Source organism: Tursiops truncatus, chromosome 1 (assembly GCF_011762595.2).
Source record: "Tursiops truncatus isolate mTurTru1 chromosome 1, mTurTru1.mat.Y, whole genome shotgun sequence".
Taxonomy (NCBI): Eukaryota; Metazoa; Chordata; class Mammalia; order Artiodactyla; family Delphinidae; genus Tursiops; species Tursiops truncatus.
This window is the reverse complement of record NC_047034.1, coordinates 71,910,459-71,926,155: the sequence shown is the minus strand read 5'-3', so window position 1 is coordinate 71,926,155 and position 15,697 is coordinate 71,910,459. Positions and strand designations below refer to the sequence as shown.

Genomic DNA, 15,697 nt, shown 5'->3' with positions numbered 1-15,697 from the left:
TCCTTGTCCCACCTGTCTACTCAAATTATAGTAGTATATATGTCACATTTTCAGTATGTCAGTGGTTAGTGCTTGAGTTCCTCTGTGTGTCATAACATTTTGTATACTGGCCTGTTATAGAATTTAACATACTTTTTAAGTGGTGAATATATCCAAATCCTTGAGGACAGGAACTTATCTTATTCATATTTGTATCCCCAGTGCTCTGTATATACAGTTACCCTAAATAAATAGTTTACTAAAGTAAAACATTTTGGTGATTTTCTTCATAGATATGTCTCTTATTGAAATCTCATTCATTTTTTTCGGGGGTTGGCAAACTTCTTCTATAAGAAGAGAGATAGTAAATACTTTAGGCTTTTGAGGACACACACAATTTCTCGCGTATAATTTTTTCTTTTCCTTTAAAAAAACAGAAACAAAAACCAGCCCTTTAAAAATGTAAAATCAATTCTTAGCTTGAAGGCTGCACAAAAAAGAGGCCTTGGACAACATTTAGTCCACAGGCTATGGTTTGCTGAACCCTGGTTTAGGCTGACACCATCAAAATTAGTCAGTCATTGCATTAGTCAGTGTAAAGACAAAGTACTATGAGAGACAAAACTACCATTGCTGTTTGAATTCCACTGTACCTTTGGCACAATGGTACTAATAAAAACCTTCAAATATGGTGAAGATAATCATCAAATAAAAATTAAACAAATTTACCATATTGATACAATTTGACAGTGAGCCCTTGAGTATTGATGAAGAAATTAAATTTTCTGACCATAAGTCATAAGTGATCTCCTAATTAAAACCACATGGACAGAAAGCTAAGGAATGATATGTGACTTCCTTGCTAAAACTTTCAAAGGCTTCTAAGTGTTATCAATAAGGCTCTACATGACTGGTCCCTACCTGCCCTTCCAGCCTCATATTCAGTCACTGCCTTTACTCCAACCACACCGGCTCTTTTATTTAATTTCTTGAACTCTCTATTCTCCCCTTTACATATATTACTCCCACTACTGGGAATGAAACTACCACTCCCCATTTCTCCTGATAATACTGATAAATTAAAAATGATTTCCTACTCTCCAATCCCTGGTAAAGGCAGAAGATATATATCATCATTATTATTATTATTATTTTGGTAAACACACATACTATCAGTAAAAAGAAAACTGAGAGTACAACCTAAATCTAAGTATAAAGTGTATGTTATACTGTATGAAGAAGTTATATATATTTAAAATATGTAAACATTTAAAAAGTTGATTAGAAATAAATATTAATAGAGGTTCTTCTTACAACCTCAGATTGTTTTACATATCTCAAAGATTTATAAATGCTACTGGAAACTATTACTTTACTAAATAATTTTATATATATCTAAGTCTTTATTAAATAGCTCTAATCTATACTCCCCTATTACACTACACGCCCCATTACCTCAATTCAACTTTCAAAATCTGTATTTTTGTGTGCGCCTACCCTTTTACCTATTCATTTTGAATTATCCCTTCTGAACTATATTAAAATCACTATACCTCTACAAACCTTCAGTTACAGGATAAATTACGTACTAGGGATGTAAGTACAACATGATAAGTAAAATTAACACTGCTGTATATTATATATTAAAGTTGTTAAGAGAGTAAATCCTAAGAGTTCTCATCACAAGGAAAAAAATGTTTTTTTTTCTTTTACTTTATATCTATATGAGATGATGGATGTTCAGTAAACTTATTGTGGTAATCATTTCATGATATAAGTAAGTCAAATCATTATGCTGTACACCTTATACAGTGCTGTATGTCAGTTATATCTCAATAAAACTGGAAGAAAAAACAAAATCAGTATACCTCATGGAGTATGCTTAACTGGACATGAAAGGGGTAAAAGGTGAACACTTTTATTGTTTCAATATACATTATTATTCTCACATCTCAGGACCACTTTTGTTTGTTTTTTCTAAATATTATACTGCAAGCTAATAAATTGTAATCTACAATGTAAAGCTATTATAAGGGAGTTCCCTGGTGGTCTAGAGGTTAGGATTTGGCGTTTTCACTGCCGTGGCCCAGGTTTAATCCCTAGTCGGGGAACTGAGATCTCACAAGCCATCCGGCACGGCCAAAGAAAAAAAATCTATTTTAAGTCTGTTCACAAGTAACAGTTGGGAAATTATCTTCAAAGTCTGTTAAAACAAATAGCACTTGCCTGTCGAAGAAGTACTCTCAGATGAAGACCTCTTTCGTGTAGGGCTACAGTTTGTGCTCTCTGATGGTCGCTGGGAAGACTTATCTGAAGTTGGCTGGGAACCTGGAGAGACAGGAAAAGACAGAAATCATAGGAAAATCCAAGTCTAAAAATAAAGTTAAACCATTCTGTGTTAGAACTGTAATATTTTAGCTGTTGCCACTGCCATTCTCTGTAATAATATGACTTTCAAGCTGACAATAAGAGGACATTAAGCGAAGGACAAATGACACTAGATGTTGCGGACAGAATTCCACAGGTCCCATACATAATTTCTCCTGTTACATTAATAGAGGAAAAACTAGTTTTAGTGGAAAAATGAAAAAAATATATGATTTAGTTTTTATGTATTATACTATGAAACATATTAAGATATTTATTGATAAAAATTACTAGAAATAATATAATAAACCTGCTCTTGATTATTGACTCAAATTCATCATATAAACTGACAAAACCTACAATGCAATTAATTAGGAACAACTGATGTGAGAAAAGCAGGTCCGACCTGCGCATTTTATTTAATAGAATCAAAGATGAAAATTAAAAGAGGTGAACCTTAAATCCATACATTCCATATAATCCAGAGAACACTCTGAAAGAATTTGTTATTACTTTATACATGGAATAGAATAAGCCTCCTTTAACGCTTACTTAAAGTTCCTTGGTTGTATACATAGAAGTTCATGAAGACAAAGAAACTCCATTTCCTTTAAAAAAAAAAAAAAGTCTCATACTCTTACCAAAACCCCAAATAAATGCAGCATAATTTAACACAACTCTTATTCAAGGGAAAAGTATGTCGTTCAGGAAAGACTATTTCCTGAATAAAATATACTTGGCTCTGATATTAGACTCCTTATACCCTAAAAAGCCAGCTGTTGAGAATACATAATGAATGTCAACTGGTTTGTCAAAAAACTAGTAGCACTCTGAAATGTTCGCTCTTAACTTGAAAAACATTACAAATAAAAAGCCTTACATATAAACTGGAGGCCCAAAAGGTATCATAAATCAAATACTTGAAGATGAGATTTTTTAAAGTTCTGCCTCTAAATGAGAGTTAACTCCTTAATGAACGGACTGACTAAAGGACAACTTGGGGACAGAAGAACTCAATGGAGCTAAGTTTCTAATATTTCCCTTAATAGTAAACCATGAGCTTTCTTTTAATCACGCTTAAATCACATCACTGTAAATACTCTTTTAGCAGGCTCTTTTAGCGCTGATTAGGTGAGATATAAGACTATGTGTTGCCATTCAAGAGTAACAAATTAGATTTTGGGGAAATTGATGTGATAGTACCTCCTACTTTGGAAACACAGTGATGACTACAGTAAGATATAATTAAGAAGCAAGACTGTTTATTGTTGAATCTTAAAAACAGATACAAAAGGGATTTTAAAAACCAACAGTAAAATAAATCCCCCTAGAGTGTGGTTCAGATAAGATTTCCATTAAAGAGCTAAATACCACAATAAAATAGCTAAGAAGTAAAAGCCCAGGCATCAGTGAAGATATAACTTTAAGTATTAATACTGAAAAATTCATATACTGAACAGATAAATATTGCCTACTCAGACACACAGCCAAGACAGAAGACAACAGTGGCCAAGAAGCTTGAGACATCACTGAACTCCCTTTACCATTACTCTCCTGACTAATGGACAAACAATCTTAGATTAAGAACTAGGGAAAGAAGGGGTTGGAGAGCACTTTATAAAGTCTTCTCTCTCAGCCATAAACTAACATTTATTGACTACAGTTTATATGTTTGGCACTATGCTAGACAATGTGGAGGTGGGGGGAGGGAGAGACAAAAACAGTATAATAGTTTCTGCCCTCAAGGAGCTTATTTAGGGTCTTGTATGTTATCATGTATTACACTTCAGGTGGCGTTTGTGCCATCCATTCTTGAGCTCCGTCTTCAGTTTCTAGGCTATTTGGCAACGTTTCCCAAATTTCTTGCTCATCTTCAAGAAAGTCTTGATGAAGGCTTCAACTATACCTTTGATCATCAGGATATCCTGAGAATCACCCTGCCTGGCCTCACCCACCTCAGGGTAAAAGAGGGTACAGGCACTTTCTTCAAAGCTCCTTCTTTTGGTGGCATCTGGAGCTGCAGAGGAGGCAGTGGGAGGTGGAATGGGGGTCAGATCCCCGGAGATCGTTATTGGCAGCTTTGTACAGCAATTCCTGAGAAACTGAAACAATTGAGAGAGAGATGGCTTAGCTCACTTAGCTTCTGAGCCATTTTTCATTTCCTGAAAGTAATGGAGGCCAGCAGCCTATTCTTAGGATGTAATAGGAAACTGGAATAAAACTTCATTCAGGAGGGTTCTCTTTTTTCATTTCAAAAAGTCCGTTTGAATTCCCTGTTCATACAGAGCAGAGTTGTCCTTAACAATTTTCCATATTTAGGGGGGAATAAAGTTGTATCCCTAAGATACAGACCTCTAGGGTTTGATAATCAGCAGATCTAGACCTTTATTTCACTTAAAAACATTGCTTATAGGAACAGTAAGAGGATGAGGATACCTGAAAAAAAAAAAAAACATTAACTAATGATGCAAAGCAACCAAGTTTAAGACTGGAAAATGATGATATAAACTCATATGCAAGAGGTAATAATCTGTTAAAGATGTTCAAAAGCATGTTAAAACTGGCCTAATAGCAGAAATCATATGAAATCGGCAAACACTATCTCTAACACTACCAGAAACATACTGTTTTATAAGTGCCATTATGCAGCTGGGTGGATGGGGAAGAACAAGATATTGCCCAGAGAACTAGCATGTCCATTTCAAAAGAGACCAATATATTTATGCTTCAAAACCTAAAACAGAATGCAATGCAGAGTTGAGTGTAGTAATGTTAGGTACATGAACTATGGAGTAAGGTATCCTGAGTTTGATTCCTGGCTCTGCTATGAAACATATTCAAATGTATACAAGTAAACATATTCGAATGTTGGTTTAATAAAGGACTCTTAACTAACATGGTTGTTGTGAGTTCCAAAATGAGGTAAGATAAAAAATTCAAAAGGTTTTCATAAATGTTATACTATTATACATAAATTGGCTCCTTAGGTTTATCACAGAATTTTTAGACCCTAAATACTTAATCATGTCACTGACACGCATAGGCAACCATTCAATATTAAAACAAAAATTAAAAAAGGACAGGGACTGGAACTAATCTAGAATATCAAGCATTTATCTTAAACATAAAGAAGTACTAGTAAAATAAGTACCTCTAATTAAGAAGTACTATTAAGATAGGTACCTCCAAGGCTGGTAGGTAACTACAAAGGTTGGAAAAAACTCCTCTAAAGTGAATCTTCTAATTCACTGACTCTTCATCATAGCTTCTCCAGGGTTGGGATTATGCTCTGGATTATATCAATAAAATAAGATGTGCCCAAATGATGAGTCAGAACCAGAAAGTGTTTAGTTCTCTGTTCAGCTCTGTACCAGGGGAAAAAGTAGTTTTCTGCTTCCACTGTTTGGCTCTTTGGTTCTTCTAAATCATGGCTGATTCCTTAAGGGAGTTACTGCTTTGTTACTGTCTCCATCATGTGATGAATGTTTGTTCATGTGTAATCAGTGGTCATTTTATGATGAGACGAGATCAGGCGTGTTCAGGGTGGTATGGCCGCAGCATCAGTGGTCATTTTAGATCTGCCTGGAGGGATATGTGAAGACTCTCCACTCCTCGTAAGACAGGAAGTTTGTATGTATTCCAATTCAAGAAAATCTGATACTTCCTCAAAGAACATACACAGAGAACACATACAATTCTAAGTATCAGAGAGTTCCCATTGAAATGAGTTCCCATTTCTCATTTCAATACAGTATTAAAGCTGAATAATTAAGTACTTCAGAATAAACAGAGAATATTAATGGGAATCCCTCCATTCAATATTTGGTAGAAATCCTACTGAATGTCTCATCACACAGATGACAGCTTCAGAAACATGTTTAGAAATTCTATACATATAAATGCAGGAAACAGAACTTAAAGATAAGTCACAAAAGAAGTACCTAAATAAAACTGGACTTTAACATAAATGTAAGGTGATTACCACAAGTAAATTCTTTTTCTTCAGTTGAGGCCTTCATGTAAAAATGAAGGCAGACTACTACTAAGGAGGGAAACTGAAAAAAGAGAATACCATTAATTGGGATAATAAAGAGGGAATTAAGAATAAAAAAAAAACTTGGAAATGTGAGGGACCCTTGGAAGTGGTTTTGATTGTAGGATCTCTGCGTTTTTATTTGGCCATTTATTGGATGAGCTTTTTAAAGAGAAAAACAGGTTTTAGGGAAACATTTGCGTCAAATTAGACAAAGAGGAGGAAAGATGGTACTTTTAGAGCAAAACCATAAGATGAAACCATGGATAAGAATGTCAGAAAGTTGAGAAAACAAAAAAGAACATAACTAGGTTTAAAAGGGATAAGAATCTGGAAATCTTTATATTATACACAAAAATGGGTGGAAACCAAAAAGCTCTTCTGAAGTTGATTTGTCACAAGAGATGTTGATTGATGTCTATAGAGGAGGAACAGAAACAAATCCAAGATAAAAAAGAAATAGTACATTTACAGATGCCTGGGTGTGAGGACAGTCATATGGGCAAAGATATCAGCGTAAATAGAGAAAATTCCCACTGATAACAGTGTGGGGGAGAGGTGGAAGACATCACAAAGGAAACACTGGAAAAGATTCAACCTAACTACTTCACTGAAGCCCTGAGTATCCTAGGCTAAAAAATGAGGAACTTCCAAATGTAAATTAGCAGAAGAACATAGTGAATGAAACCAACAACTGGTTGGATAAAACATGCATTTCTTTAGTCTAAATCCACTATTAAAACTTTAATAACAATAGTTATGAGTTTTGGTTACACCCTGTTGGGAGTTCAACACTGAAGACCCAAGGAACTAGGAAATGGTTTGAATGAGCAAATTGTCTGATGCTATAATGCTATAAATATCTTTGGGTAAGCTATGGAAAAACAGATTAAGTATGCTAGACTTGGAAAGACACTGTTAATCAGTTCATAGATGATATAAATTTATTTTAAAATAACACATTTAAAACTAATTTCTAACATTTAAATTGCTCCTTCCCACCCAAACTAAAGCATGTTACAAAATTTTAAGAAATTCCTCTTCTTTTATTATTTATAAGTCAAGACTACTGGCAATGTTTGTTAAAAAGTGACTGAATCAAAACTGGTTATAATTAAAATGGATACCATAGTAAAATAATGTGAATGTAAAACATCAACTATGTGGAAATCTTTGATCAAGTTTTTTTGTTTCCAGATCTAAGTTCTGAATCCTTTGCTATAGTTCACAGATCATAAGAGCTCTGGAAGCTTCTTCTGAATGAGCTGAATGCTGAGATAAAAACTGGTTCCTCGATAAAAACAGCTGTTTCCAATTGTGGGAAATATATTTACTGAAAGCAATACATTTCATCTGACTCACCAATTAAATGCAGTACAAGAATGATTCAGAGACTGTGCTGGTGATTTTGAAGCTAAAAAGCCTGTGTTTTTCTCCTTCCAATCAGGGTATTTCTCATACCGCCCAAATCAGATAATTCGCTGAAATGGAATTCCTCTGGAAATTCCCAGAACTGTACTAACCACCACAATAAATTTTCTGATTTCATGTCCACACGGTCACACTTCACTTACGGGTGTATCTTACACACCACCCTAGAGAAATTGTCAGAAATCAGAAAATTCTGATCAATGCTTACATTCTTCAGTTAAAAATAAAATAAGACTCAGTATACTGTGCTTCAACCATTATGCGTCTACTATAGTGAATAAACTTTTTCCAAACAAAAGGAAGATTTAGCCCTAATTTTTTCTTGGGGGACAAGATAACTGTTTATATAGATATATAACTTTTTTTATTCTATAATTTGTAAGCTATAAATGCAAAATACTCCATGTGACTGCTCTACCCATTTTTGAAATCAGGTTGCAGGTTCTGGCACGTGCAGCTAGACATGAATTGAAAATGCTGAAAAGCAAGGATGGAGAATCTGACACTCCAGGTCAGAAACTCTTCCTCACCAGTCCTATTACATGTCTACTTAACAAAGATACTTAAATAAATAGAATTAGTTATCAGAATTGAGTGAAACCAGAAAACCTGGCCTCATTTAAGAGTATAATTTTATTACAATTTTATTTGCACCAAGCTGATTTTAGACTGTTAGTATAACAGTATAGAAGAGAATATAAGTTAAAAAATAAGCTATCACTTATAAAATGATAAAATGCACAATTACTTATAAAATGACTAGACCAGTTTTCTTTTTAAAGCTTTATGAGATTTAATCCAAAACTGCTGGAGTGATTAAGTCAGTTTGATTTCCCCACATATGAAACAAGGAGAGAAAAGGTTAAATGCCTTGTTCCGGACAACATATCTATCATTTCTGCCTGTGCCCCTGATCTATCTTCCTCAAATTTCCATCAACATAATTTATCAAACATGCCTGTTTTATTCCAACTAACACTTATGATAAATCTACTCAATGCAAACAGTAAAGAATATTTTAAATTTTTTCCTTAATCAGTTATCAGTTTGAGATTGGTTTCACTTGACAATTCGTACTCTGCTTTTTAAAAAAAACTAACCTGACTGTTTTGGAATAATTTTAAATTTACAGAAAAGTTGCAAAGACAGTACAGAGCAAAAATTCTCATATACCCTTTACCCAACCTTCCTTAATGTTAATGTCTTACTTAACTATGGTACATTTGACAAAACTATGAAGTTAACATCAGAATAATTTTTCTACTCATGTCCTTTTCCTGTTCCAGGTTACAATCTGGATATCACATTGTATTTAGTTGTCAAGTCTCCTTAATTTTCTCTGATCTGTGATGGTTTCTCAAGCTTTCCTTGTTTTTCCATGTCTTTGATACTCTTGAGGAGCATGAGGAGTATTAGCCAGGATTTTTATACAATGTTCTGTCCACATTGGCTAGGTATTTTATACAATGTTCTGTCCACTCCCCTTTTTTTGATGTTTTCTTATGATTACACTGGGGTTATGGGTTTTTGGGAAGAACACCACAGGAATGAAGTTCCCTTCTAATCACATTATATCAGAGGGTACATATTACCATCGTGATTCATCACTGGTGAAATTATACTTTCACTTGGTTTAAGGTGCTGTCTGCTAGGCCTCTTCACTGTGAAGTTAGTACTTTTCCCGTTCCATACTCTGTTCTTTGGAATTAGGTCACTAAGTCCAGCCCATATTCAGGAAAAGGGGAATTAAGTTCCACTTCCTTGAAGGGGATAGTCTACATACATTATTTGGAATTCTTCTGTAAGGATGATTTGTCCCTTTCCTCTTAAACTGTTCCAGCTTTGGCCACTGGCCAACTGTTTCAGGATAATAATGTCCCGAAGGTAACTGACAATTTTGGAGTACACGGTATACTAAATAGTTTTTTGGACATTTTAACAGGAAAGCAATTTATGTATAATGAATCTATCTCCAAGTTATGTATGGAAAAATTATCAACTGAAGACTGAGAAGGTCAATTTAAGATAACATGAAATTTAGTTATGCTTTTTATACTTTAAGAAGGAAAACTATGTGACACTGAAACAAGTACAGATCTAGAAGATGCAGTTATTTCCTTGACAGAATACAAAATTATAAGGAAAGAGCACATAATAAACCAGTCAGAAATGCTACAAAATTTAAAGCTGTAAGAACTTTAAAGCTGTAAGAATTTTAATCACCTGAATTTCCTTATTATTTCCCATTCATTCCTTAACCTCCAGAAATCTAACAATTACCACTGTGGGAATCGCTCTTAGATCACAAAAGATAATCTGCTAAAGCAAACTGTCTACTTTCAGTCCTTATCTAAATGATCTCTGTAGCACCTGACACTCTTGACTACAAACTCCCTTAGGAAACCCAGTGTGTTTACCCTACATATTACCATTCCTTCTCTTATTTCCTTCGCTTAAACAACCACTTATCTAAAACTTTTACCTTCATGTTTGATTTCTTTTGAGCTACAGATCCATATATCCACATATCCCACTAAACAGCATGAAACTCCATTTTCCATCTCCAGTCGCGACCTTTCACTTAATCACATCACCATTCAACCAACTGCCCAAGAGAGGTATCTTGGAGACATGCTAAAATCTTCCTTCTTTTTTTTTTTTTTTTTTTTTTTTTGCCAAACGCGGGCCTCTTACTGTTGTGGCCTCTCCCATTGAGGTGCACAGGCGCTCCGGATGCGCAGGCTCAGTGGCCGTGACTCACGGGCCCAGCCGCTCTGCAGCATGTGGGATCTTCCCAGACCGGGGCACAAACCCATGTCCCCTGCATTGGCAGGCGGACTCTCAACCACTGCGCCACCAGGGAAGCCCTTCCCTCTTTCTTCACCTCTTTGAAAAAATCTATTTCTTTGGAATATTGTTTTCTCTATCACTATCTTAGTTCAGGCCCCCATAATATTTTGCTGAGACAATATCCAAACTGGTCCAACTGATCTTTCTCTAATCCATCTATCATAGTGCTATCCATATAATCTTAGCAAATCATTCTGCTTTAAAACCCTTAACTTTCCACTGCCTATAGGGTAAACTCCAAACTCCTTGGTATTCTATATAAAAAAGAGGCTTTATGATCTGTCCCCCGACTATCTTTCCAACCTCATCTCCTGGTTCCATATCAGGCTATTTACAGTTACCTAAGTATAGTATCATGTCTCCAAAACCCTAAAAAGCTTATTTCTCTATAAGAAATAGTCTTCACCCTTTATTCTTTGCACACTAAACTCAAAACATCTTCCTGGCTCCTTTTAAGTGAGTCCCTCTCTTCTCTGCTCCCCAAAACACAGTGTATCTCAATTTTAGGAGCTATCTATCAATAACTATTTGGATACATGTTTATGTACTCCACTTAACTATAAATTCCTTGAAGGCAGAAATTATATCTTATTCCTTTTGTTTGTATTCCTTGTACCCGGCAAACAACAGATACAAAATAACTAAAGGGACAGCGACCATCATAACAGTTAAGATTAAAAAATCAAGTTCATAAAGCTTTGCCTAAACAAAACAAATTCTGATCTTGAAAGTGACCAAATTAGAAGATATCCCATGATTTAGCACTATTTTCTTATTATTTTCCTTAACTAAAAATCTTTTTCTCAACTGGTTTTATGTGGATAGGTAAGCCAATTTTCATGTCTATCTGAAAAAAATTCCTATTAGAAAATCAAGACACATTTCTACCTACGTATCAAAAGAGTAATAACTGTGAAGAAGACAAAGAGATTCCAAGTTACAGATCAATTAACAAAACAAATTAGACTTGTGATATAATGAAGAATATACCTGATCTCTGATCCCTGGCACAGAACTTCAAAAACCTTGAAATTTCCTGATAGCAGTGTCTTTGTTATGCCAAAGAGGTGACTTAAGGTGAACCCTAAGATTCCCTCAGGATGGAGGCTGGTCACTAGAGACCAACCACATGATTAGAGAGCTGAAACTCTGGGTGAGCCCAATCTACAGAGGGTGGAGATGGACCTGAGATTGAATTCAATCACATGGCCAATGATTTAATCAATCACACCTATATAGTGAAGCCCCAATCAAAATTCTGGACACAGAGGCCTGGTGAAGCTTCTTGGTTGGTGAACAAAATGATGTGCTGGGAGCATGACACACCCAGATTCCACAGAGAGGGTATGGAAGCTCTGTGTCCCCTTTCCCGCCCCAGCTATTGCCCTATGCATCTCTTCAATTCCTGATCTGTATCCTTTATAATATAACTGTAATTGCAATTATAGTGGTTACAGTAAGTTCTATGAGCTGTTCTACCAAATTATCAAAACTGAGGGGTTGTGGTAGCCCCTAAACTTGTAGCAAGCTGGGCAGAAGTGTGGGTGGATTGGGGACACTGAAACTTGCCACTGGCATCTTAAATGGGGGCAGTCTTCAAAAAACTTTGCTCTTAACTTGTAGGGTCTTCTCTAACTCCAGGTAGTTAGTATCAGAATTGATCTAAATTGTAGGAAACTCAGTTGGTGACAAAGGATTGGTGTCAGAACAGTGACTTCGGAGAGGTCTTAATGTTTTTGTATGTTATATTTTTAAAGGAAGGGAAAAAAAAAGGTTCTTATTCATAAAGCAGGTATTTCTGCATACGCTAGCTTTCCCTGCCACTCATTCTCCAAGGTCCCTGAAACCAGATTCAGATTCATCCCTTCCACCCTGACTCCTATAAATGGCCTCTTGGGTGACGTTAATGTCCATGTAGATGATACATTCAACAACCTAAGCTGTCATTTCACTTTACCTTCACCTCAATTCCCCCACTTCTTATAAGCTCCTTCTCACAACTCTTAAATTAGGGGCCTCAGACTCAATATTCCTTGGAGCCAGATAAATCTCTTAAATATTTGAACTGGGCCAGATATAACACACAACAGGACACTGTGAGGACTGAGGAAAACTGAAGAACGTATGTCCCAACTAAAGACTTGGGGAGGGGGGAGGGGCGGCCACTATTGAGACCCAACCTTGATGTCATCCAGGAAATACGGATTAACTGTTGTCAGATGTTCTGATTTCTTTTCAAAGAAAAGCAGAATTCTGCACGCTTGTGTGAAATCTCCAGATTTTTAAATTTTAGCAATTAAAAAAACAAACTGTAGAAATCATCACAAAGGGTCATATATAAACCAAAGGCTGATGGTTTTTAATCACTACTTTAAATACTGAAATTCCTCAAAGCTGTCCAAGGCTCTTTTCTTTTCTCACTTTATATTCTCTGTAGGGAAATATCATCTCTCTCACGACGACAGGTAGATAGATAAACAGAGGATTCATAGATGTATAGTCTATTTTGTTAGAATGTTTCTGTAGAGTGAAACAGCTCACATACAATTGATAAATAGAATACCAGAATGACATGGAGTTCATACGTGATTTTTCAGAGTACATTAATGTTTTGAAGCACCAAGTCAGCAGCTAAACAAAGAATACTCTAACACAAACTAAATGCAGTAAACCATTGAACAATGTAGTTCTGTTCAGAATGCCCATTCACCCTCTTGGCTACAAATGGTCACAGATTTTCCTACAAGTGCTTATTGTGTGGTTCCCCCAACCTTCATGAGAAAGAGACAAATAAGGACAATAAACCAGAACCAGCTATATCTGGCATCACTTCATATTTATGATATGCTTTGTGTCTACAACTGAGCAGCTTCAACCCTTCTTTATATCTGTTTCTATCAGGCTACCTTCATCTTCTCCTAAAGAGTCCTATGTTTATTGTAGTATTTCTTTACTTATTAAACAATTTAACATGTATCTTTACCTGCTGCTGGTATTTTCTAGAATGACTATTTTTCTTGGTGCTCTGGTTACAAAGTTTCAGAGGTTTTGAGAGCCTGTTCCCAACTCACTTTTCCAGACATCCTTTTATTTTTAGTGAATAATATCACCAAAGTTTTTCAAAACCTCATAGTGAAATGCCCGTATCTCTAGCCCAAACATCTCTCTTGAGCTCCAGAACTAGATACCCAAATGTCTGCTCAACATCACCACCTGAAGTTTCTAAAGGCATCTCAAGGTTTATATATATATGAAAAAGCAAACTTGTACTCTCCCCAAATCTCTCCTCCTCTAGTCTTCTCTGTATCAGTACACTGCACCATGAACCTCTCAAATATTCATGAAGGAGTCCGCCAACACCCTTAAGTATCATCATTTTATCTAGACTACTGCAATTGTCTACTAATTGGTTTCCCTGTAGCTATTTTTGTCCTCTACAATTCAATGTTCACACGTGAGCTAGAACAATCTTTTAAAATGTAAATTTAAAATCAATACTTCTGTCTTTTTGCTTAGTATAAAATCCAAAATCTTTTAACATGTGGTCTGTCTTCTTTCTTTCACCACAATTCTCTCACCATTCTCTCTCTTGTATTCCCTCTCCTACCACAATGAACCTTCTGAGCGCTCCCCTGGTTTTCTAACATCTAAGCTCCTTTCCAGTTCAGGATCCTCAAAAGTGCTCTTCACCCAAACCTCAGCTTGGAAGCTTGGTGGTTTCACATCCTTAAATTGCAACTTTTTACCCTTGGACCATAACTAATAACTCTATCTAAATAGGCACCCCTCTCCCCTTAGTTATGTATCCTAACACTTATATTAATTAATTTGATAGCATTTTTATCAATTATGCCATTATTTATGTGCTTACCACTCTATAGTTTGTCTTCCTTCACCAAGCTGAAAGTTAATGAGGCCAGATATGTCTTTACTCTCTACTATATACCAGTGACTAGAAGAATGCTAGATGTTTTGGAATTCAATAAATAAATGAATGAGTGAATGAATGAGTAAATGAGTAAGTGGAATTCTGTTCACCTAGCTAACTACTGCTCATCCTTCATTCAAGTTAACTGTCTAGGGTCACTTTCTCAGGGAAGCCTTCCTGAGTTAGGCCCCCATTTCATACTCCCATAGAACCCTGGACTTTAAATATATATATATATATATATATATATATATTTATATACCATTTGTCACAATTTTTATGACATTTAATGTGCAATTTTTTTTATTACTCATCTCCTCCAATATTAAGATCCATGAGAACAATGAACCTGTGTGCTTTGTTCCCTATTATATCACAAGGGCCCACAAAGTACAATGTCTGGCTGACAGCAGATATTCAATAACTGCTGTTGATTAAATGTTTGTCAAAAAATTTGTTGAATGAACCTAATTAGAGCTTACGATTTTTTCCTTCTTTATTACATTGTTAAAAACTAAAGAATGCTCAGCTCCACCAAGATAGCTTTTATTTTTCAAAAGTTCACAAATAATTAAAATCAGGAAAAAAACCCTCTTCTCTTTGAGGGGTTTATCATTTCCTCTAATGCACAAGTTTTTAATATTTGGGGGGAATAATATCAATTAACATTTGTATGCTTACTATGTGCAAATCATTTTAATAAACACTATAATCTCATTTACTGTTTATAATAACCCTACTAATCCCATTTTATAGGAAGGGATATTGAGGCTTACAGAGTTTACTTGGAGAATCTGAAAAAATGTATGCATTTTCTCCTAAAAATACACACAAGCATACACACACATAATTTTACTTACAACATCAGAGGTTTTATGGACTTTCTAGAGTTAATTTACAAACCCGTAGGGTTGAGATCTCTGATAAAGAACTTCTGACTTAGCGTTATCTTATACATGAATAGGCAATGCTTCCTTTTTCTTGTTTTCTATCTTCTTTTCAATTCTTTTTTTTTTTTTTTTTTTGCGGTACGTGGGCCTCTCACTGTTATGGCCTCTCCCGTTGCGGAGCACAGGCTCTGGACGTGCAGGCTCAGCGGCCATGGCTCA

The 15,697-nt window shown here is 35.5% G+C and overlaps 1 protein-coding gene across 3 annotated transcripts in view; it reads right to left on the bottom strand.

Moving 5' to 3' along the window:
• ASH1L (ASH1 like histone lysine methyltransferase) overlaps positions 1–15,697 on the bottom strand; it is a 213,205-nt gene that overhangs the window by 131,315 nt on the left and 66,193 nt on the right. For all 3 annotated transcript variants that reach the window (XM_019933568.3, XM_073806371.1, XM_019933579.3), the window contains one exon: positions 2,206–2,307. In XM_019933568.3, coding sequence (XP_019789127.1) covers positions 2,206–2,307 — 102 coding nt within the window. The remainder of the gene's footprint in view (positions 1–2,205; positions 2,308–15,697) is intronic.